Genomic DNA, 26,121 nt, shown 5'->3' on the forward strand with positions numbered 1-26,121 from the left:
GTGCAGCTTCTTACCACTAGGCCACCAGAGCTCCCATCTTCTCCCTTTCCTCCCTTCAATTTCTTCCTATCCAAGCACTGGCCTTCCTCCTGATCCTCCAACAAGCAGGCTTTGCAGGCTTCAAGCACAAAGCATGCTTCTGTCTGAGACACTCCAAGATTTTGTCATATCCAGATCTTCACATTTTACAGCCCTCAGTTCATACATCATCTTCACAAAAGGCCTATTTTCTTTCTCTTTTGTTTTCTTTTTTTTTTCTGATGTCACCTTTATTAGCTCCAAAGTCCCATATTGGACAAGACACAGCCCCCCTGTACTGAGCCTAAGAAGGAAACAAGATCAAGAGATTAATTCAAGGAAGGAGTCAGAGCCAGGCTGCTAAACCCAGTGACTGAGCCCTGAAGGAGGCAGCTACCCCGTCAGCCTGGAACGGAGGAGATGGGAGCCGGAGCTGTTGTTGCTACCTTTTGTTTCCTTTTAATGCCCTTATTATCTAAAATGATCTTATTTTATACTTGTTCAACTGTCTCCCCTGTTAAATGCATGCGTAAGCTCTGCATTGTTCACTGCCATTTCCTTAGCACCTAGAAGAATCACTTGTTTACAGGCAACTTTAAATAAGAAAAAGCATGGACAAGTAGAAAAGTATATTAAAATAATTATCAAAAGTAATTGTCATGCTCGATATCATTCTTCTATCTTTAACAATAGAAATACTGTAATTCTCAAAGCCCAAATTTTACCATCTTCAGAATACAAACGATTCTATTTCTAGCATTTTTAACATTAGAAACGAAACTGTCATTAGGCTAAAATGATTTTCATAGGCCTTACCAAATAAATAATTCAAATATTATTTTACCACTCTTTTCACAACATGACATTTCTTGTAATATGTCCAGCTTCCAACTGAACTTGTTTTTCTTACTTTAGGAAGCCTGTATCACTGAGCCTAATTCATTGCTTTGAGTCCTGGGAGAATGGGTGATAGAGCATTTTATCTATCATGTTAAGAAACTAAACCACACACTCTCTCTCTAATCAATTTTGAGCCTGTGGCTTGTTAGTTTTGTCTGAAACCTACCAGTCAGACATGAAGCGCATCTGTCAGCTGTGATGTCTGCTCTGAGCTACTGAAGTAGATAATACCATCGCTATAATCTCTGGTGCTCAATAAACTACTGTTGTTGTTGTTATTTAATGCCGTCGAGTCGTAGACGACTCATAGCAACCCTATGAACGAACAGCCTGAGCACTGTTCGTACACAGAGTTTCCGGAGGCAAGCCATTTTGGAAGTGGATGCCACTCCAGCTTCCAGAATAAACTACTAGCCCTACAATTTTACCAGATTTATTAGCTGCAACCCTATTGGCCTTTAACATTTGATCTTCTATTCCTAATACTGACACATTGGATGAAAAGTAATTTTTAAATAATTTTAAATGGAAAATATTTTCAAAATAAAGCATTAGAGGATGTTATTAAACTGGCTAAACACATAGCATGGTCTTACTGTGGCATTCTTATAAGGCCCAAGTATATACCAACACTGCAGTGACAACACACTCCAACAACAACAACAAAAAACCAAGGGTGTGAAAAGACTGAAAACTCTCATACGCTATTGATTGGAATGTAAAATGGTACAAGTATTATGAAAAGCAGTTAAGGGATTCCTTTAAAAGTGGAAAATAATCTCCTCCTGTACCAGTCAGATCTGATTTTACGGTACACTCACACAAAAATAAAATAAAATAAAATAAAAAGTGGAAAATAGAAATGCCATTTGACCCAGCAATTCCACTACTGAGAATATGTATCCTAAAGAAATACAAATTATGGTACAAACAGGTATCTACATACCCACAGACACTGCAACACTAGTCACAGAAGCAAAGAAATGGAAACAGCACAAACATCTATCATTGGATGAATGGAGAAAGGAACTATGGTACATTCACACAATGAAGTGCTACGGAACTTTAAAAACAATGAAGTATTAGGAGCTCTGGTGGCCTACTGGCAAGAAGCTGCACTGCAATTCCAGAGGTACTGGGGGGTTCAAATCCACCAGATGCTCTGCTGGAGAAGGAGGGGCAATCTCCTCCTGTCCCGTCAGATCTGATTTGACGGTACACACACACAAAAATAAAAACTATTAAAATAAAAAATTTTTAAAAAAAAATTAAAAATTCATGAAATACTACACAATATGGATGCATCTAGTGGACATTATATTGAGTAAATATATCAGACACAAAAGGACAATGTTATAGAAGACTGTTGTTGATGTTGTTGTTGTGTACCATAAAGTCGGAACCGACCCACAGCTGACCCTCCCATGGGTTTTCAGAGGCAGTTAATCACATTGGAGGAGACTGCCCATCCTTCTCCTGCAGAGCAGCTGCTGGCCTCGAACTGTGTGCCTTCAGGATAGCAGCTCAGCTTCTTTCCCACTAGGCCACCAGAGCTCCTGTATAAGACTGTTGTTGTTATGTGCCGTCGAGTCGTTTGCGACTCATAGCGACCCTATGTACAACAGCCCTAAACCGTGCTCTATCCTGTGCCAATCTCATTGCCTCTGACACACCCAGCCCGATTACCCCAGTCACTGAATCAATCCACCTCATAGAGGGTCTTCCCCTCCTGCGCTGTCCCTCTACTTTACCCAGCATGATGTCCCTCTCTAAAGACCTGTCTCTCCTTACAACATGTCCAAAGTATGTTAGACGAAGCCCCAGAATCCTTGCCTCCAAGGAGCAGCCTGGTTTAACCCACTCTAGGATGAATCTGTTTGTTTTCTTGGCAGACCATGGTACATTCAATACCCTTCTCCAGCACCACAGCTCAAAGGCGTCAATTCTCCTTCTATCCTCCCTAGTCATTGTCCAACTCTCTGATGCATAACAAGTGATTACAAAAACCATGGCCTGTATCAGGCACACCTTTGTCTCCAGAGAGACACCGTTGCTCTTGAGTACTTTAGAGAGGTCCCTAACAGCAGACTTTCCCATCGCAATACGTTTTTTGTTTTCCTAGCTACTGGTGCCAAGAGTGTTGACCGTGGAGCCGAGCAAACTGAAGCTGTGAACAATCTCAATCTCTTCACCATCCATCCTGATGCTACCGATTGGTCCAGTGGTGAGAATTTTTGTCTTCTTGACATTAAGCCTCAGTCCATATTGAAGGCTGCAGTCCTTGACCCTCTGCAGTAAGTGTATGAGGTCCTCCTCAGTTTCAGCGAGCAGGGTTGTGTCATCTGCATAACACAGATTGTTGATAGATCTTCCACCAATCCTAACGCCATGCTTCTCCTCATAGAGCCCAGCCTCTCGGATAATCTGCTCTGCATACAGGTTGAAAAGATATGGAGACAGGACACATCCCTGGCGTACACCCTTCCCAATTCTGAACCATGCAGTGTTGCCCTGCTCTGTTCTGATGACTGCCTCTTGGTCAAAGTATAGGTTTCACATTAGCACGATTAAATGTTCTGGGATTCCCATTCTTCTCAGAGTCAGCCACAGTTTGTTATGATCCACACAGTCAAATGCCTTTGCATAATCAATGAAACACAGATAGACATTCTTCTGGTATTCTCTGCTTTCAGCTAAGATCCATCTAACATCAGCTACAATATCCCTAGTACCACGACCCCTTCTAGACCCAGCCTGGACTTCTGGCAGTTCTCTGCTGATGTACTGTTCCAGTCGTTTTAATAAGACTAGTATTATAAAAAAGGTAAAGAAAGGTTCATGTATAGAGAGATTCATTCTCAGATGGTTACCAGGGATGGGAAGGGAGAGGAATGGGAGTAAAAATTATTAACTCTATAGTAGACATTTATTAAGACAAGTGAACAGGTGAAGGGAAAGTCAATATACAGTATATGGACAATCAGATAGTCTGTATTATAATTAATGTTATAAAACAGTGTGCATGAATGATCGAATAAAAAAGCTAGTATGATTTGTAAACTTTCACTCAATTCACAATTTAAAAAAATGTTTTAAAAAATACATTGATATTTTGGAGTTTCACATTTTAGATTTTAATATTTAGATCACAGTCGTATCTAATCCAACAGAGTAGTTTTTATTTAAAGAAGCTAAAACCACATTATCACTGATAGAACACTCCATGCTAAAGAAGGAAGGAATTAGGGATTCACATCCCAAACACAACAGTCAACTCCCTGTGCTATATTCTGTGTATAATAAACCGTATATAATTCTTCAACTGCCATGGATTTCTTTTACAAATGCAGGAAGACTCACTAAGTACTTTACAGTAGTTATGGCTGGAGAAGGAAGAAAAAAATGACAGAACTCAAGGTATACAATATGTATAATATGAACACACAATATGGATATAGATGTCTTACTAGTTACACTTAGTCATTCACAATGTGAAAACAAAACCGTCTTACACCGTGCTCAGCTAAATGAGAAGATTTAACAAACGTATTTCACTGCTTCACTTACCTAATTGTATGGTGGTAAAATTTGAGGAGATTGGAAATTTTATATAATAAAACGGCCCCAGGTTCAGCAACTATGACTTGCTCAATTCGAACCTATTCAAACATATAAAAATTAAAAACAATTTATGTTTTTCTTAAAATCATAAATTCTTCTTCATAACCATAATTGGCATAAACAGCATTTAAAATCATGAGAAAATGTATTGTCAAAATGACAAAACACCTCCTAGGGAATTTCTAAGCGTTAGGTCATGGGATAGTAAAATAATAGAAGCGTTTCAGCACAGATAAACCCTACAAACAAGAATCCACTACCTACAGCAAGAAAACGGCTCAAGGTGGTTCTTCCAATGAAATGTCAATGCCATGGGATGATTCCTGCTTTCTATCACCAATACATAATGGAATTTAATCCAGCATTAAATTGCAAAAGCAAATGTAATATCATCTCTCAAAATAGGTCACTAATGACAAGATACTGCTGTATTGCCAAATATAGAAATGATGAAAGAATTCTGATTTCGAATTGCTATACCAAATTTCTTTTACCGACTAGTAATCAGAGAATAGGAAAGTATGTAAAAGCTAAATTAACACCCATATTTCTTTCAAATATTACTAAGGCAAAGTTGGATCTAGTTTAACATTAATCTGCCTCAAAATTATCAGTAATTTTTTTTCTAATTAAACTCCCCCCTCACTGATCTTTACTTTATAGGCCCTACCTGATGAGGTCCCTCTAAAGTATGTTGATACGTGCTCCTTTATATACTGTATTGTCTCTACTGCCTACACGGCACCATCTGATTTCCTAACAAGATTATAAATCCTAACACAGACACTATTTTCTGATTCGTTTACATTCCTGCAGCATCTGGCAGAACAGCAGATACACAGATGTTTAATAAGCATCTTTCAAAGCTGAAGTCTTTCTGTACTTTGATTTTGGCATATGTCATAATGTCAGCAAATGTGATCTGCTAAAGAGAGATTTATCAATGTGTATTTTATCAGCACATGAAATTCTCTTAGGGAAATGTAACTTATCTATACATTAAGAAGCTGACAAAATAATACAATGCATTTTGACACAAAGAAACAGGCTGGAAAGTGACTACAATACTATGAATCATTAGTTGTATTTGAATTTAAAAATCTTAATTTCTACTTTACCATTCCTTTTAAGAGGCCCAAGGCTTCAGTGGTAGTTTGAATTATGCATTATACAACAACAGTGATAGTGTCTAAATTTTCCTATAATTGTTTGGGCAACATATAAAGGGTGTTCACTGCAGACAGGCAGTTCTCCAGCTCACTTATTAACACCATTTCAGCTCTCTGGCAACTTGCCTTCAAGAATTTGCAAGCATCAGGAAAAAGCACTTCATTCCAACTCCCTTCAAAAAAAGAAAGAGAAAGGAGGGAAGGGAGGGAGCAGAGAAGGAAGAAAAACGAAGGGTGGAAAGAAGGACGAGGCAAGGAAAAGAAACACTTCCATCTCCGCGCACACATAGTGGCTTTGAGGAGAAGTGCATCGTTTCAGCTGCAATGAAGACAAGGTACGGAAGAGACTGCAAAACAAAAACAGCAAAGGTTCTCTTCTCCACTGCCAAAGAGCGAGCCAGAACTCCATGAAGACAGTCTTGTGTTTGTGAAGGAGGCGGTAGGAGGGAAAGGAAGAATTGGGACAGAAAAATGGCAAAACGTCTTCATTTTATCATCAGAGCGAGCGACTAATACATAAGAGGGCAGCTCTGGTAGACAAGTGGTAAGGGGTTGAGCTGACAACCCAAAGGTATGCAGTTTAAATCCACCAGCTGCTCCATGGGAGAAGGATGGGCAATCTCCTCCTGTGTGATTAACTGCCTCTGAAAACTGCAGGGGGGTCAGCTATGGGTTGGTTTCGACTTAATGACACACACAACAACAATAACAACAACAACAACACTTAAAGAGTGTGTCTTCTCTAATATAGCTCAACAGCCTATGGCACAATCACTATATCATGCAGTATGGTACTCAACTCCATTTTCCTCACCATCTATGTATGTTGTTGTTGTTGTTATGTGCCGTCGAGTCGTTTCCGACTCATAGCGACCCTATGCACAACAGCCCTAAACCCTGCTCTATCCTGCGCCAACCGCACAGCCTCTGACACACCCATCCCGATTACCCCAGTCACCGAATCAATCCATCTCATAGAGGATCTTCCCCTCCTGCGTTGTCCCTCAACCCTCCCAAGCATGATGTACCTCTCCAAGGACCCGTCCCTCCTGGCAACATGTCCAAACTATGTCAGACGAAGCCCCAGAATCCTTGCCTCCAAGGAGTAGCTTGGTTTAATCCTCTCCAAGACAAATCCGTTTGTTTTCCTGGCAGTCCAGGGTACATTCAGTACCCTTCTCCAGCACCACAGCTCAAAAGCATCCACTCTCCTTCTGTCCTCCCTAGTCATTGTCCAACTCTCTGATGCATAACAAGAGACTGCAAATACATATATATTAAGTCTTTTTATGTACAAATATCTTCATAGAACCCATCATAATTTTAGAAGGTCAGGAAGCATTGTAAAACAATAAAGTTTTTATTAAAAATGCTAAACTGCAAATAATGGTTGGCAATCTTGAAGAAATCTAGAACCTTCACATAAAAGAAAGGTCATTTTTAACCAAGGAACTTAAAAGATAGAGACTTAGTATTTTAATTCTGATGTTTCCAGCTACAGTTCTGTAGTAAAGAAACCTGTAAAGTAATGGACTTGATACTGACACTCCATAGTATCTCTCTTTTCTACATAGCATTTTAGAGATGTTTATTGCTGTATTATTCACAATAGCAGAGATGAAAGCAACCGAAGTGCCCATCAACAAGAGAAATGGATAGAAAACATTCACACAATGGAATATTATGCAGCACTGAAAAGCAATGAACTCATAAAACATGACACAAAGTCACAGTTTAAGGAACCAAACAAACAAACAAAAATACACAACATAGAGGAGCCTGGAGGACATTATACTGAGTAAAATATCTCAGTCACAAAAAGACAAATACTGCATAACACCACTGTTAAAAAATAGCATAGACATGAGGCAGGGGGAGAGAATGGGAAAAGAGGGGATAGAAAATGAACACTGCAATAGAACAGATGAGGTGAGGAACTGCCCAAAAGGAATATATGATTAGACATTATATGTATGACAACAGTCTAGAACAAGGGATGCACTGCAGGGTGGGCGGGGGAGAAATTGTGCAATGATGTATAAAATAATGTTATTTTTTAAAAGAGCCATCTGACATCAACAGTGATATTCCTTGTGCCACAATCAGAATGAATCCAGCTTGAATTCAAGGCAGGTCTCTGTTGATGTTCTGCTCCAGCAGTCTCTGAACAGTCATCAGCAATATTTTACTTGAATATGATATTAATGATGTTGTTATTAGATGTCTTTGAGTCAAGTATGACTTATAGTGACTCTGTAAACAACAGATCTGAACTCTGTCCTGTCTTGTGCCATCTTCACCATCTATGACATACTTGAGCCCATTGCTGCAGTCACTATGTCAACTCATCTTGCTGAAGATTGTGTTCTCCTTTCACCAACTCTACACCTTTCCAAGCATGAAGTCTCTTTCCAAGGAACAGCCTTCCCTAAAACAGGCCCAATTATTTTTGGTCAAACATTCTTCTAAGTGGTACAGCACTGGTCTGTCCATTTGCTGTACAGACGTAACTTGTGGTTGCTGTGATGCTAAACACTGTGACACTGATGTGTCAAATGCATTAATGGTTATCTCCTTAGAGGCAAGGATTCTAAGGCTCCGTCTAAGATACTTTGGACATGTTGTAAGGAGGGACCGGTCCTTGGAGAGGGACATCATGCTTGGGAGGTTGGAGGGACAGTGCAGGAGGGGAAGGCCCTCTATGAGGTGGCTTGATTCAGTGACTGGGGCAATTAGGATGGGTGTTATCGGAGATGGTGCGATTGGCACAGGACAGAGCGGAGTTTAGGGCTGTTGTACATAGGGTCGCTACGAGTCACAAGCGACTTGACAGCACATAACAACAATAGCAACAACATGGTGGACAGTGTTTGGTGCAGCTTCCCGATAAAAACAAGCTTGGAAGCAGGAGTGGTGTCCACTTCCAAAATGGTTTGCCTCTTGAAATTCTATGAACAGTGCTCAGGTCTTTTGTTCATAGGATCACTACTGAGTCGTCTACAACTCGACGGCACTTAACAACAACAACAACAATAAAATAGGCCCAAAGCATGTGAGATGGAGCCTTGTCATCCTTGACTCCATTCTGGCTGTACGTTCTCCAAGACATATTTGTTCTTTTGGAAGTCGATGAGATATTCAGTACTCAGCTCTAACCCTACAGCCCAAAGATACCAATTTTTTCTCTCATCACCCTTCTTCACTGTCCAGCTCTCAGATGCACAGCAAGTACTTGAACAGACCATGTCCTGAATCAGAAAACACTTTAGTCTTCAAACTGACATCGTTGCTCCTCAGTAATTTGGAGATATCTCTGATGCAAGAGTTTCTCAGTGCAATACATATCCTGATCTCCTGACTGCTAATACCAAGATTGTTGACTGTGGATCCAAGTTAAGATGAAATTGCTGGCAATTCCAATCTTTTCTCCATTTATCATAATGTTGCCTGTAAGTGAGTTCAAGGGTGAGGATTTTTGTCTTCTTGAGATTGAGATGTGATCCATATTGAAGCCTGTCGTTTTTTATTTTTTTGCACTAAGTGCTTTAACTCCTCCTCACTTTCATCAAGCAAGGCTGTGTCATCTGCATAATACAAGTTAGTGAGGGGTCTTCTTCTGATCCTGGTGCCACATATTCTTCACGGAGTCCAGCTTCTTGAATGATGTGCTCAGTATACAGACTAAATAGTTATGAAAAAATGATACAGTCCTGTTACACACCTTTCTTAATTTTAAACCTTGATCTATTCACACACCAGCTTTTTGGTCTAGATACAGACTTTGTATGAACATAACAAAGTGTTCTGGGATTCACATTCTTCTCAATGTTTGCCATAGTTTGTTATGATCCCTACAGTCAAATGCCTTTGCATAGTCAATAAAGCACAAACAGCCATCCTTCTGGTCTTCTCTGCTTTCAGGCAGGACCCACATAGCATCAGTGTCAGTTCTGATACTCCTGGCGTGACAGCCTCTTTTAAACCCAGCTTGAATTTCTGGCAGTTCTCTGTCTATGTCCCACTCTAGCCATTTTTGGATGATCTTCAGCACAATTTTGCTTCCATGTGATATTAGTGATATAACTCGATAATTCCCACATTCTGTTGGATCACTTTTCTTGGGAATGGAAACAAATATGGATTTCATCAGTCAGTCAGTCAGTCAGGTAGCTGTCATCTAAATTTCCTGCCATACACTAGTGAGCACATCCGTGGCTGTCTGTACATGTTAGTTGAAACATGTCAATTAATATCCTGCCCAGTGCCTGGGGCCTATTTTCGGCCAATGCCTTCAGTAAAACTTGAACTTCTTCCTTTATTACCACTGGTTCTGATCATATGGTAATTGCTAAAATATTTTAGTGTTAACCAATTCTTTTCGGCAAAATGACCCTCTGTACCCCTTTCTTCTTCTTTTGATACTTCTAGGATCATTCAAGATTTTGCCTACGGCATCTTTCGGTATTGTAACTCGACGTCTGAATTTGCTTTTCAGTTCTTTAAGCTTGAAAATAAGTTCTTCCCTTTTTATTCTCAAATCCAGCTCTGTGTGCATTCCATTATAACGCTTTGCTTGGTCTTCTCCCGCTGCCCTTTGAAATCTTTTGTTCAGCTCTCTTAATGTCACATCTCTTCCCTTTGTTTTAGCTGCTCAATGCTCTAGTGTAATTTTCAGTGTCTCTTCTGGCACCTGTTTGGTTTCTTCTTTCTCCTCAGGCTATTCTTTTCATAGATAATATCCCTGATGTTATCCCACAATTCATCTGGTCTTTGATCACTGGTATTCAACAACATTAATGATGTGGATTGATAATATTAAACAACCACCACAACAGTATGTCAACAGGGAATTAAACAGTCGTTACTACTATAATAAATAGATTTTAAAATGTCATGCTTTAAGCAATAAAATCAAGATCATTACAATAATTCTGTTAAGATTTCATAGATTTATTTCAATGAAACTGGCTATCTGAATTATTTACATGAGTTACTACAGAGATAATAAAGTTTTTTTAAATTAATTACCCATATTAAATTAAGAATATTTCCAAGGAAATATTTCTTGTTGGGAAGAAAAGTCACAATAATCTTTTAAAATATATTTTTACTGTTCCCTATTAATGTATTAATCTTAAGAAATGATAGTTTAGATTCACGCTGCTACTAAACTGCTATGAATAAACATTCTAGAAAACAGAGTTACCTTTAGAGGCCTACACACACCCTCGGTGATATGCCCAACAACTTCTTGAATATTTTCTTCAACACCTGAAATTATAAGAAAAAAATTCAGTTTTTCCGTACATTATACCTCATAAGACATAAATCCGATAGGCTAAGAAACAATAATGAATGTGCTTATTGATAGAAACATTTTTTAAAAGGTTATAAATGATAATATGTTCTTATGGCTCTAGCAATTTCTAGTAATACACCTCAGTCTAATAATCCTTGTATAACTGCTGAATTAATAACATAAACAGTATTTCTAGATGAAAACAAGTATAAATAAATGAACTGCAGGGAAAAATGAAGGTAAAACATAAAAACTGATGGAAGGAATGTAAAGATGAACTCTAGTGGTGCAATGAGTTAAGCATTCAGCTGTCGATCAAAGGCCAGCAATGTGAACCCACCGGCTACTCTGCAGCTGTCTGCATCTGAAAAGGTTACAGCCTCGCAGACCTGAGGGGACGGTTCTAGTCCACACTCTCTCAGCAGTCAGGATGGACTCCAGGCAGCGGCCTTGTTTTGGTTTAACGTGACTCTGTCTTGTTTCTTGTACAGACCACTTACTCTAGGCTCTTTACTGCTATGTACTGTCAAACCGGAAATGACTTACAGTGGAAAACAAAATGACAACCACACCTCATAATCCTAGTGTAACACTACTAATCAAGCACTTACTAATTATCAGTCCCTGAAATAGGCAGTTGACTAAGTAATTGCTTGCATCTACCTTCATCCTTAGCATATGGAAAAACTAAAAAGTGACGTCCTTCCTACAACATAACCTGTTTCATGTATCTCCAATCTCTTTTCTCTCCACTTTTAAAACTGCCTCAATTGCATCCTTTAAAAAAAAAAGAAAAAGTTTAAAGAAAAAATATAACTTTAACTCTGAGAAATCCAGACTTTGACCGGACAAGGTTCAGACCTGTTGTTCTTAGGGTCACTAATGAGCTATACTAGACCCAGCATCATCTAACAACAACAACATAAATGCAGAGTATTATCTCAACATGGTGTAACAGAAAAGCAATATAAATGTTGCCACACACCCGTGCTACACACAGATATCATGAAGGCCATGTAACAAGCTGCATATAAATAACTCAGTAGAAACAGTCACGGTATTTCTCTTCGCTTCCTATGAAAAACTATCATCCCTGAAAATCGAAAATAATCATCTCAATGTAGTTGCAACAAGAGGAGTTCAAATTGTGCAGACAATGGACATAAAAATTCTAAACAATATTAAGTTTTACTTAATGAAATTAAGGCATAGCTTTAAGTACATTTGTTGTGTGTAATTATTTTTTTCTTAAAAAAGGTTAAGCAGTTACACACGGCTAAGAAATGGAACTGAAAAAATAAGCAGCTTAATCTCAAGTTAGCCATTCAGTTTCATTATTAACAAAGTGCAAGTAATATCATTGCAGGGGGAAGATGGACAGGCTCCCCCCATGTGATTTACTGCCTCTGAAAACCCTAGAGATCAGCAATGAGCGGGATCTGACTCAATGGTACAGAACAACAACAACAACAATCCCCTTTTACCTTTAAAGTACACTAGTGAGGACTTGAGATAGCATACAGTACACACTCAAGAAATTTCTTCAGTCAAGCAGAGGCTTCTCGGCTTGAAATGAAAGGTAACAGGGGTCCCTGAAGGAAAAATGACACCACGAGCTGTGAAATACCGGCCTTTGAAAAGCCTGTGGCGCTGAGTCTACCCAGAAATGCATGGAGCCACTGTGGGTCCAAATGACAAGCAGTGTTTATAAACCTCTGACCATCTGAGCAATAGGATAAAGGGGGCATTTATGGTAGAGAAATCTGTTAGCCAAGTAAGAGGGGGACTTAAGGCGAGGATGATTCACTGGGCTGCTTACTACACCATGCAGACGTGCGGCCTTCATCTCAGTGAACGCTTGGCGATAAGGACAGACACTGAGAAGCTCTGTGTGACTTCTTAGATTTGGTCTTTAGCAAAAGCAAAGCACATGCTCACCTTGGGTAGTTACACGCTTCAAAAGAGCTTCAAGATGTTCCTTTTCAGAAGCAGTAGCTTGATGGAGCCAAGCTAACATATCTCCAACATATCTAACGCCAAATGAAAACGACATGTTAACAAAGATCTACTTTAGAAAAACATCAACGTCTCTCAGAGTCTCCGATTCCCCTACCTCAAGGGGTCATGGGAGTGCATTTCAATGGGTCGAGGTGTACCTCCTGGGCCTCCTCTTGTAAGAGCATCAATAAATCCACGAACAACTGTACTTCTTCTGGCTGTCCCAAATTCATCTAGTGTGTATCTACAAGAGACAAGGCATGTGAATAAAAGCTGCTTTCCTTTGTTACAGTTATAATTGATGCAATTTCGAAGACTTTTAATGCCTTACTTGGGTCTTCTCTCAAACAGTATTATTTCCAAAAAGTAAAACACATTTAGAGGGTAATGTTATCATAATGAAAATTCAGCTGACAGGTATATCCAATTTTTCTTTGTCATTAAAAAGAGTGTTAGAATTTGAGATTTAAAAAAAAAAAAAATGTGGCTAAGTCAAGGAGTCTGGTAAAAGCAAAATCTCAAGCCAGGATGGAAATCTGAGACTCTTCAAGTTGCAGCAAAGTTTCCGTCTAAAACAGGATAGTCGACTCCTTCACACGCAGGCAAGATAACTACTTCTCAGAGTCTCACTTTAATCAGAGGTCTGTATCAGGAAAACAAGATTTTTTTTTCTCTTCTATATTAAAAATCTCCCTTTCACACAACTTACATAATAATAATAATAATAAATAGTATCCATTTTTAAAGGCTTACTTTCACTCCAAGATTACACCTACTAGATATTCTTTAAATTTACTGATCAATTGTGTAAGCACAGTAAATGGAGATGTTTTTGCTTGTTTTATGCTTTTTGGGGGGGAGTAGGGGGGTTGTTTTCTGATTTAGGTACCAGCTACAGTTTTGCAGGGACTAAGGCCTTCTCAAAGTGGAAGTCCACCTGTCTGTACTCAGACACAGAACAAAGTGAAGGAAGTGCTGGACGGGGAAACGCTGCACAGCGGGGAGGGACAGGTGAGAGGAATTTGAGAAGGGTGGAATGGAGCTGACTTAAGCTTCTAGTTCTTTGACTAGACTCTGCCATTGTTTCCCATCATCTCCTCTTCCACGAAAGCTCTTACTTTAAAAACACAGGAAAACAAAATCATTCTTCCTCATTCTATGCCAACAAAATTTACATCTGTTGGTTTCTGGGTAGTGGCACACTCTGCTATGCATGATACAACCAGAGGGTACCAGATTTTAATCCAATAGGTCATTACTGAAGATCGGCTTTAAAAAAAAAACAACAACAACAAAATGAACTGACATTTTTATTCAAAAGACAACTTTTAAAAAATACACAAGAAATCTGAAAAAGGGAGTATTTTCAAATAAAAGGAAAAAGCAAAGAGGTCAATAAATAGAAATTTTTAGAAATCTAAATCTTTTCTAAGGAGTTATCATTACTCAAACTCTGTGTGTGTGTGTGTGTGTGTGTGTGTGTGTCTATAAACAAGAATTATCTTTTCCCAGAGAAAGAAAATTTCTCTCACTGACAAATGTCAAAATTTCAAAATGCAGTACTTATAAGGATGAGTATTAAAATTAGGACATACACTAATGTGCGTATACGAAAAATGAACATTTAAAGGTCTCATTTTCCGTTACATTTAGCTCTACGAACAGAAGAAACATTTTGCTCAAAAAAGCTAATTAGAAGATTTTAAAAAAAGTAGCATTTCCTCTACCTGATGCAATAGAGAATAAAAGAAAAATCTCATTGTTCATATGAGGACAATCTTAACTTACATTCAGGAAGGTGAGCAGAGAAAACAAGAAACCTATATACTGTTTCTACTTAAAATAAATTTCTTTATAAAGAAATCTCAGTACCTGATTTATTAAGTTAATAATTTCTTCCAGTCATACACTCCCTAAAAAGAATTCAGTATGGCAACTGATATTTTCTCTGCCCATAATCTCCACTTACTGGAGACCGAAGAATGAACAGCAAAGCTTCACACACTAGTTAATAAATGCATATAGTGCCATCTGGTGGCTAGTGTGTTGCATTATCAAGGTTTACTTGAAATTAAGGAAAGTACCACATTGCTCTGGCAAGGTTCAGAGGGGCTGTAACAGAGTCGCTCTGAGTCGTGGTGACCCGACAGCACATAACAACAATCACTCTGTGCTGGTGGCCTGGTGGCTGGACTACACACTACTAGTCTGTAGTGTGTTATGCCCTAACCATATGCATCTCTGCTGGTTTGAATCCACTGACCTCTCGGTCAGCAGCCTGACGGTTCCCAATAACAACCAGGGTTCCTTTACACTAAAAGCAGGCGAAATAAAAACCGTATGTCCCTACAAATTCTACTTAGACACGAGAATGCATCTTTCTGTAAATGTGGAGAAAATCTCTACTTAATAAAGGGCCAAGGTACCTCTTTTTTTTTTTTTTTTTTTTTGCATACACATTGTCTTAACTACTCTTGCAAATATAATTCTTCCCCACTCAATTTTCAAATGTCCCTCAGAACTAGTGGCTGTCAAGCCAGTTTTGACTCACAGCAAACCCAGCGTCCAAGGGTAGAACTGAGTGCACTGTATGATTTTCAATGGCTGCGTTTTCAGACCTTCTGACGTGCCTCTGGGTGAACTGGACTCAAGCTCACTATTTGGTTGGCAGCCAAGTGCTGAAGCATTTGAACCACCCAGGGACTCCTGCGTCAGTTGCCATCAAATCAACTCGGCTAAACTCCAATCCAAGCTCACGGGTCTCGAGGTAAAACTGTGCTCCACGGATTTTCAATGGTTGGTTTAGGAAGTCTAACTGCCAGGCCTTTCTTCCCAGACGATTCTGGGTGGAGAACCACCTTTAATCTTTGGTTAGAAGTTGCTTTTGTTTTTGTTAGATGGCACTGAGTCAAGTACAATTCACAGCGATTCTATGAACTAAACTCCATGCCATCCTATTATCTCTGACGTACTTGAGCCCATTACTGCATCTTGTCGATGGTCTTCCTCTCTTTCTCTAAGCCTCCATCTACGCATGACATCCCTCTCCAAGAAAGAGCTTCTGTTAACAACATGCCCAAAGTACAAGAGACAAAGCATCATCATTTTTGCCTCCAAAGAGCATGGTGGCTGCTGCACCTTCTCTAAGACTTGTTTACTCTGTAGGCCATCCACAGCATATTCAGTGCTTTTCTCCAACACCACAGCTCAAAGGAGTCAATTCTTCTGCCACCTCTATTTATTTTATTGTTTAGCTCTCAAGACACACAGCAGGTGATTCAGGTGCACCTTAGTCGTCAAACGAACATCATTGTTCCTCAGCACTTTGGAAAGTTTCTTGAGAGTTAGCTTTCCCAGTGCAATACATCTCCCAAGTTTGTGTCTGGCTGGGACCAAGGGTATTGAATGATGATCCAAGATAGATGAAATCATCAATTTCATTTTTTCTTCATCTATCGTGATGTTGCTTATCGGTCCAGTGGTGAAAATTTTTGTCTTCTTTGTGTTGAGATGCAATCCATATTAAAGACTGTAGTCTTTGATCTTATTATTATGGTTAACAGACGAGCTCATTAATCATTTGTACCATTCACTAACTCCTAAATCTCTCTCTGAATCTTCCGGATGGCATTAAGGCCCCATTCCCTGCCTGTAATCATTGGAAAGAAACTTTCTTTGTCTCTGTAGTATAGCTCTGTTATTTGTCTTTCAAGCTGTTTCCCTGGTTGTGATTTAGGACTTTAATACATCTTTTTTTTTAAACTGGATAGCTTCCTAGTTTATTGCTTTTCAGAATAAAAATAATAGCTAATACCAAGTAATGTGTCAAGTCTTGTGCTAAGCACCTTTTGTGAACAATTACATTTAAGCTGCATAGCTCTGTAAGGCAGGTGCTAATGTTATCCTCATCATACACCAAAGGAAACCAAAGCGTAGAGAAGTTCAGGAGATTGTCAGAGAACTCTGCCTCAGGAGCCTATCTTCTAAACCATTATATAATACTGCTGCTTTTCCCCCTATGTTCATCAAGAATCAGTTTTGTTTGCATGGTAGCAGATAGCTGTCATTTATCAAGTGCCCCAAACATACAAAACTCAAACCCAAACTCATTGACATCAAGTCAGAACCAACTCACAGCTGTGCTCTAGGATTTCAGGGCTGTATATCACAAGAGGGGGGACTGTCTTTCTCCAACTGCTTTTGGGTCGGTAATGTAATTTCTTACCCACTAGGCCCCTAGAGTTGCCTCAAACATACAAAGACATTGAATTAAAAATGAACTTTTGAAGAAATCTTAATCTGCAGCCAAGATAATGAATTTCTAAAACTAAACAAGTTAGAAATGGAAAAAATTGGGAAAGAAATTTCCAAGTTGATACATTCTGCTGAGCTGCGGATCAGCAGTGACCGTCAGCTTATTACGGGTGCACGCACCGCATTCCAAGCTTTGATGCTACGGCCCTGCCACAAACCCAATAGCCAGTAAGATTCTGCAAGTAATTTTCCCAAAGACACATGTTCTTCTTCAGCCCATAACCTCACAGTTACTGTTCCCTAGACCTGAAATATTCTATTCTCTCTCCTCTTGCTAAAAAATGCTTTTCTAACTTGTTTTCCCCCTTAATGGTACTTTCTTTGAGTTCATCCCATTTCCTATCCCAGAATTACTTGAATCACCCTGCAGCACCTGGGATGCAGCCTCTACGGCAACAAAGAGGTTTCCATTAAAATGGCTTTGTTTATATCTGCTTCCATAAAATAAGACAGGTGACACACGTAACACAACAGTGCACTCTCATTTGAAACAACCGTCCCAGCATTTGTGTTCTGAAATTTTGTTTGTTATAGGAGACACAAAGCTCCAACTGGAATAATGTGGAAATCCTCAAAATATTATACGGTGCATTGGAAAGGGATGACTTGGAAGACCTGGGAAGAAACACTCAGTTTTTCTGTTCCATAAATTAATTTCTCTTTATCTCTCTAGAGCTCATTTTCCTATTAGGGAGCTCTGGTGGCCTCGTGGGTATGAGTTGTTCTACCAACCCAAAGGCAGGCGCTTTGAATATACACCAACTGCTCCGTAAGAGGATGGACAATTCTCTCCTGTACAACTTTCACACTACTCTCAAAACCAAAATGTTTTATATTAAAAATACAGAATAAAATTAAAATATGTAACTAATATATGTTGTTATTATTGTTGTTGTTCTGTGCTAGTCACCTGTGACTTACAGTGACCATATCCATGTACAACAGCCCTAAACCCTGCTCTATCCTGTGCCAATCTTATTGCATCTGACACACCTACCTCCATTACTCCAGTCACTGAATCAATCCACCTCATCGAGGGTCCTCCTCTCTTGCGTTGTCCCTCCACCCTCCCAAGCATAATGAGAGGATCAAAGGCCCCAGCCTCTCTTTATTTTTGCTTGCATTTTAGTAAAAGAATGACAGTTTTACATTCACTTTTTCTTCTTCTTGCCCCCATTTGGTCTCCTCTTTCTAGGCCAGGACTGATCGAGGAACTTCAGTTACTTATAATTCTAAGGTAGTTCAAAAAATGACAGATTGGGGGGGAAAGTCCTGTAATCAATCTCAAGATAAACAAGAGGTAATCTAGACACAAGATATCCTCCCATGTGGTAACTGCTTCTAAAAACCCTGTGGAGGGTCAGCTATGGATCGGTTCCAACAACAACAACAACATAATCTTTACTAAGTAATACACAAATAAATGACGTGCCAATGCCATTCATATGATATAATGAAAACATATCACGGTGTGTTATGGTAACTTTTGTTCACTCTGCAGCAAGTGTAGATGAGAATATTACAAAATCATGTAAACGATCAAAGACAATGAAGGGTTAGTTTACTTGTTAGTTCTTTTTGTCATTAGGAAAAAGTCACCAACTTGTATAAGACGGGTCGGTCCTGCAGGGCTTCCATCGCCTGTGTCAAAACCGGAGAGATGTCACATGATTCTTGTGTCAAGGCTCTGCATTCACCTGAAAAACAATGTTAGAACTCTTACTAAGTGAAAATGAGCTTTTTATCATGCCCACTGCACACCTCTTGTGCTACCGAGGTGACTACGATTCAAAAGCACAGCTCTGACACTAGGAATTTAAATCCTCTAGCAAATGCCAGCCAAACGAGCTGCGTGGGGAAGGCCAGAAAAGGAAGGTGCCAGTCAGAAAATAGTTGATGCAGTCACACAGATGAAAGCTTTAGTCTTTTTACCACTTTAAATGGCATCATCTGCTAACTGGTACAACCTCAACTTCTATGTTAGTATTGTAAGAAACTAGAGAGAGTTCTGAAGCGCCTGATGAATGAATAAAAATGTACTGATTACTGCTATATTCACAGCAGTCATTTAGCTTCAATGGGAATGGGGGGTATATACTAAAAATTGCATTACCAGTTCCTTTCTTCAAAGAACAATCTTCAAGCAGCATGCTAAAATAGGTAACATGGAGAGCTTACTAAGTGTCTAGTAAAAAAAATCCAGGTAGCATATTACATGACATAACAGGCTGCTGACCACAAGGCTAGCAGTTCCAATTCACCAGCTGCTCTGAGAAAGAAAGATGGGAGAGCACCTTCCATAAAGAGTTAGCCTCAGAAACCCAATAAAAGGTCACGATGAGTCAGAGTCGACTTTCAGGGTAAGTACCCATTTATGTTCAAAGAGTTCAGGAACTGGAAATTCCTAATTTCTTGGTGGAGGAGAACTTCATGCAGGTGGTGTATTTGACTAAGAAAAACCCAGACATGTACGGAATTAGACACATCTCAAAATGACTTCCCCATCCCTAGGAGTCAGAGACCCCCAAGTGGGAAGCAAGATGTTAGATGTCACGAGAACAGGAATGGGAGGCAGGGCCCGCACACAAGGCAGTAGGCTACTAAGTACAGAACAATATTCCCAGCAGGAAGTGTTCAGAGATGGGAAAAGACACGGCCTCAGGCCAATACAAAAGGGAAGTCGGGCCTTGAAGGACAAGAAAAGGTGTGGACACAAAAAAGTTTAAGGACAGTCCAGACAGGAGAAAGTCAGTGGGTATAAGAAAGGACCAGGTTTTGGACCTAGAGTAAATAAATCACCCTGAGTAATGTCAAGACAGGTCAGGGGCATCTAACTGACTGGATTGAATCTCAACTCCTTCAAACAGGTGGCAACACCTCTTAAAAAACATGTCCTCCTGCTCCATCCTGCTGTCCAATCTAGCTGGCTGTTAGCAGACTATTTATTTAAATAGGGTTTTGAAACAAAAGAATATGCTTATTAACTAAGGCAAATAAACTCATGCCATAGAACAGGTACAGCCAAACAAGTTCCTACCCTGGAGCATGGTACTACCCTACCTGACGGCAGATGGAATGAAGGTTATAAACCTCAAAGAGATTATCATGAATGACCCAGGTGACCCCAGTGGAACCACACAGGTCCTTTAAACATGGACGCAGTGGGAGAAAAAGGGAAAATATTGAAGAAGAGGCCCGAGAGATTCAGAATTAAGGAGGAACCGACCCTCCGTGGCTGCCTTGGAAGATGAAAGCAGAGCCGTAAGCTAAGGAATGCTGGTGGTCCCTAGAAGCGGCAGAAGGCCCTCAGCTGACAGCAACAAGGTACGAAGCCTAGGAACTGAGTTTTGCCAAAAGCTGAGTGAGCAAGGAAGCAGAGGCTTCTCTGGTACTTCCAGGAGTCCAGCCCTGGCAACACAGTGGCTGTAGCCCACTGAAGCTCACGGTGGGTTTCTAACCTACAGTTGTAAAAGAATAAATGTGGGTGATATTAAGCCATCAAGTCTGTGGTAACTTGTTACTACAGAAACAGGAAAGCAATAAATCAGCTTATAATGTTGTTGTTGATTGCCTTCAGGTCGAGCACGACTCACAGCGATCCTATGAACAAAGGGCCTGAAGCCCCTCTACAATACCAACATTTATCAAAGTTCATAGAGTTTCCGGAGGAAGTAGTTTAGGAAATGGATGCCACTCCTGCTTACAAAAAGCTATCTAAATTACAAGAGATGGCTAACTTTAAGATCTAGGGCAGAAATATAATCTTATTTCTTTTAATACTATCCTTACTGTAAACCAGTACTTGGTTGATAGTAGATGCATACTACACACACAAAAACATACTACATTCAAATGTAAGGTTTGTTTTTTTTTTAAAAAATGCATTCATTAGTAATATCAAAATAGGATAAAAAAAATCAAGATAAAAAATTTAAAAATCAAACACTAACTTTTATGAGTCTATACCACATGAAAGGGAGTTAAAAGTCTCCAAACTTCACTTACTTTGAGCCCATCGATAAAGTCTTTCATAAGATGTTTCTTGAAGCAAGGCCATTTGTTCCATAATTTCTAAACTGAAAAATTTTAAAGATTGATTATAAATTCAATTTTAGCCAATAACTACAAAGCACCTAGTCAGTTTGTCTGATGATCGAATTATCTGGCTATGTTATATTTATTTTTATCATTTTATGAAATTCTTTTTCAGTTAATTGTTAAGCTTATCATCACCTAGCTATCTGAGTGCTGACTGACTCTCAGTTTGTCAGGAGTCTTGGCGGCATAACTGGGGTAACTGAGTGGTCAGTAGTTCAAACCCACCATGGGCTTGATGGGAAAAAGAGCAAGCAGACACTTCCTGTTAGGACTTAAGCATGTGACATCCAGCTGGGGGCGTGGGCAGCTGAGGGGTGCCCCATGAGTCTGCACGGACTGGATGCCAGTGGGTTGGCTTTGTTTTTATTATCCCGTGATAAATGATAATTAAACTCCTAATTCACAAACTGGCATGGAGTTTCACAAAGAATGAGGAATGTTTTAAAATTCTGGAAACATTAGGGGAGATGAAATTATTTCAATGAAAAAGTTACTCACCCGGCTGTTTGCTGGTTGGTACGCAAGAGAACTTTGACGTCATTATGAATCTGTTTGACTCTTCCCAGTGCTCTGAAAAAATTCTTTAAAATTAAGAACAAGATTTTTAATGTTTACCCTTTTTCAGATAAAAATACTCTGAAATGTCATGATGAAAGGAAAACAAATTTTGCCTAGCTTAACGGAGTCTTCCTATACTGATGTTAAATTGTGCTAGCTTTTTAAAAGATGTAATAAATATTTAATGGTTTTAAATATACATTAATTCAATGCTTATTAAATGCAAAATAGTGTGCTACATGTCAAAGGAATGAATTTACAGAAGCAAAAATCTTTGTCCTCAATGAGGAATGTCATGTGAAAGAACTGTTAACCTAAGAAAATGATTCTATAAAGCCAAATGCTCTATGTGGGACGATTAGGCCTTATACATATGACAATTAACAACCTGGAACAACAATTACAGAGTCACATGGGGGAGGCAGAGGGAGGAGAAATATGTGAGAATGAATAAAAGAAACCCCATCTCTTTGTAAGCATTCACTAAAATCACAATTTAAAAAAGTGCTATCTGTTATGTATCTTAAGGTGTAAGTAAGCATGGTACTCTAATCAGGAAATGCAATGTTTATGTATCCAACAATCAGAGTTGGATACACAGGATGCTCACTAAATATATGGGTGTCGAAAAATGTCCTGGAACCTTATAGTTTCTATAAAGCCACAAAAAGTCTTCCAAACATGAGAATAAGGCAACTGTTTTTATTTATTTATTTTTTTAATTTTATTATTTTTGTTTGAGTGTACCGTCAAATCAGATCTGACTGGTACAGGAGGAGATTGTCCCTCCTTCGCCGGCAGAGCATCTGGTGGATTTGAACCGTGCGCCTCTAGGATTGTAGTCGCAGCTCCTTGCCACCAGGCCACCAGAACTCCCAGGCAACTGTTTTTAAAGCATAACTAACCCTCAACTAGATGGATTGATACTGACACGGTGACTGCAGCAATGGGCTCAGGAATGTCAGGGTTCATGAAGACAGTGCAGAACTGGACGGGGTTTAGATCTGCTGTTCACAGCATCACGACAAGTCATAACCAGCACCTAACAATGACAAAGCTAGACACTGCCTCCTCCACTTTCTCCATACAGAGACAGCGTAAGATGTCAAATTAAGTATTTCAAATGTGCAGAGTTCCTGTAAGGCTAAAGAGTAAGGCAGGAGATTCTATCCCCACCAACTCCTCCCATCTGTTTAACTTCCTACACTCAGGTGATTGTTCCCTTGTCGTTTAGGAGGTGAGACCGCTTTCCAGAATGTCAGCAAGACCAGAAGCCCAGAGAACTCCCCTGAATGCCTTCAAGGAAAAGAAAAGAAAGGAAACTCTCTGTTAAAAAGGTTTTATATAGTCCTGACAGTGACTTGGAAAAGATTAAGAATGGCAGCTAAAACAAAGCAATGAGATGGATGACAAGGTTTTTTCTAACTTCAGGGAGACGCTGAGCCATTATAATACGTACAGACAGGTGTGATGTTACCTGTCCAATGAGGAAGGAGTGGAGGAGCGGGAAGGTGCACATGTTTTTGTTGGAAAGAGAGGACAGAGGGGCTGGAAGCTAAATCCTCCTATTTCAGGTTATAGAACCAATTTTGAGACTTAATGTGAAAATCCGAGCATAGTCTTTTTAACTGCCAGGTATAGAACATAAAATACACAAAAGAAACAATTAGCAAGGCTGCGAGTGGCTTGCAAAGGTTCGCGGGGGCGCGGAGCAAAGGGCTGACTCACGCTTTGTTGTTCTAGGTCTGGGTGCTCTTTTTTCCATCTCACAGAAAAGGACATATAGTACTTTGGAAACAATGAAAACTCAAACAAATTTAACATTTTACCTCTTAATTTCCAAGCTAACTTGAAATGTTTTCATTATTCTGGGATCAATCTTTTCTTTTTCAGATGGGAACATAAAGCCTCAGAAGAGCCCTCTGTCTATAGCACCTGCAACTGGTAAACTTGAAATCACGGTCACAGAAAAGGCAGGATACCTCTGTGACAGGTCCTTCTCTCGTCCCTCGGAGAAGACTCATTTCTTCAGGAGTCAGCTGGAACTTGGCCAGGAAGGCGTCTGCAACTTGGGCTCTTATCTCTAATCTTTGGCTACAATGAAAAAAAAATTAAAATACAGTCAATATCAAGGATGCTGTGCATAACTTTAAAACACTTCTGGGGAACAAAGAACTGAATCAAGTCCTATCACTGGGATCTTAGTTTCTGGAAAGTGCCTGGGCAATTCACATGCTCGCTGCCTTTCTAAGGAGACCTAAAGGTGTAGTGGTCAAAGCACTGAGCTACTAACTGGAAGGTCTGCAGTTTAAAGCCACCAGTCACCTCACAGGAAAAGGATGAGGCTGTTTCCAGAAAGTTATACCACCTTGGAACCCCTGTGGGTAATTCGATTCTGTCTTAGGGGGTCCCTGTAAGTTGAAATAAACTCGATGTTCACAGGTTTGTTTTGATTTGGATTTTAGGCTTCCTAAAATAGGCACAGGATAGGACAAGGTTCAGATCTGTTGTTCATAGGGCTGCCAAGAGTCATACTTAACTTGACACCACCTAACAATAACAAAACTATGTGAAGGAACTGTGAATTCTGTGGACCATTTTAACAAATCATCAAAACCCCTAGGGGCATGGAGAACCAGCAGAGAGCCGGGCCATTGCACAGGTGGCAAAGCCTGGAAGGTCAGAGCCTTAACATACAGAGACCCAAATCTGAGTGGTCATGTCTGAGGGAAAGTTCCACGCGGACTGGTTACTGTCACGGGAAAGCAGGAAGTGCCGTTATCTCTCCAACTTGGGAATTAAGTTTACCTCAGCTATTTATATAATCTCTGACAAAATAATTGTTATCATAAAGATGTGAAGGGTTTGGGGATCTTCCAAAGTCTAGTTTTATGCCTCAAATACCAGAAGTTCATTAAGCATATAGATAAGATTAGCTGAAAAAGTACTATTTCTATAGTTTCTCAGGGTAAAAGGAGTTGAAATGGAAAAGAAGAACCACAGAAGGTGCACAAATGGTCCCACATTCTTGGACACAATGTATTTCAATAGTTCACCCTGTAAAACAAAATTATTTTACAGGAACAAAAAATATGCCAAAGTAGTTTTCTTTCCAGTTGCTAAAATCTCTTCATCTTTGAACATAAATCAGGAAGAAACTCAAAATCATTCCTATTAGTTTTTTATTTTAGATTTTTATTTAGAAATAGAAGTTAAGATTTTATTTTACTAATTCCTCACAAAAGCCTACGGCCTATGTCATTTCTCTACTTTTATTTCAGCACCCCCCACCCCGCACCCCTCACTTTTTCAAAACACTCCGGTAAGTTTAAAAATCTTTTCTTATCATTAAAAATCTTTTCTTAGCAGAATGTAATCACTCTAAACTATGTAAGTTAGAAAACAAGGCAATCTACTCTGAAATGCAAGTTATAAAGATACAAAGAATAGGGAGTTATACTACTACCCAAAGGCCCTCTGTCCCTTTGAACCCACCAGCAGCTCTGTGTGAGAAAGATGGCCAATCACTTCCTGTGTGAGTTACAGGCTCAGAAAACCTGCTGCTGGAACAGCTACGAGCTGGTTCTAACTTGACAGCAGTGAGTCGGCTAGTGAGAGGAAGACTGGGCAGGGTAACCATCAAAAGACAAGTTAGGAACACTAGTTCATTGGCCATCTGATCAGTAACCACAAGAGAAACGCAGCCTTCTCCATCATTTTAGAGCTGATGATACCTAATTAACACAAGCTCTCCCATAGCGGGGTCACAGTCATTCATAGTCAAAAGTTCCTATTGAATCACATAAAAAGCAACAACAGGATGAATCCTCCAGGGGGCAGTGATGTCCCACTGATCAGAGAGAACACACACTAAACCAGCTGATTAGACTCACAGGTTTAAGGGCACAGAACAGCAAGAACAACAAGGGGAAATCATATTATTACTTTTTTAAAAAAATGAACAGTCTTCATTTTATACTCTTAAAGCCTCAAGTATTACAGCAATATATAACTAGGACTACTGTAAATGCATGTTTTACTATAGTACAACAGTTAAATATCTGGGATATACTATACAACAGTTAAATTATCTGGGAAATACTATATAGTTAGAATAAAAATTAAAGTCTTTGAGAAATATATATA

At 39.5% G+C, this 26,121-nt stretch overlaps 1 protein-coding gene across 1 annotated transcript in view; it reads right to left on the reverse strand.

The window, feature by feature from the left end:
- COG6 (component of oligomeric golgi complex 6) overlaps positions 1 to 26,121 on the reverse strand; it is a 92,712-nt gene that overhangs the window by 39,621 nt on the left and 26,970 nt on the right. Inside the window, exons 5-12 of the mRNA XM_006879528.1 lie at positions 23,958 to 24,069; positions 21,916 to 21,998; positions 21,325 to 21,395; positions 18,923 to 19,016; positions 13,121 to 13,249; positions 12,946 to 13,037; positions 10,915 to 10,979; positions 4,486 to 4,577 (exon numbers count right to left, since the gene is read on the reverse strand). Of these exons, the coding sequence (XP_006879590.1) occupies positions 4,486 to 4,577; positions 10,915 to 10,979; positions 12,946 to 13,037; positions 13,121 to 13,249; positions 18,923 to 19,016; positions 21,325 to 21,395; positions 21,916 to 21,998; positions 23,958 to 24,069 (738 nt within the window). The remainder of the gene's footprint in view (positions 1 to 4,485; positions 4,578 to 10,914; positions 10,980 to 12,945; positions 13,038 to 13,120; positions 13,250 to 18,922; positions 19,017 to 21,324; positions 21,396 to 21,915; positions 21,999 to 23,957; positions 24,070 to 26,121) is intronic.

The sequence above is a fragment of the Elephantulus edwardii genome, unplaced genomic scaffold (assembly GCF_000299155.1).
Source record: "Elephantulus edwardii isolate Elephantulus edwardi_28Jun2011 unplaced genomic scaffold, EleEdw1.0 scaffold00004, whole genome shotgun sequence".
Lineage (NCBI taxonomy): Eukaryota > Metazoa > Chordata > Mammalia > Macroscelidea > Macroscelididae > Elephantulus > Elephantulus edwardii.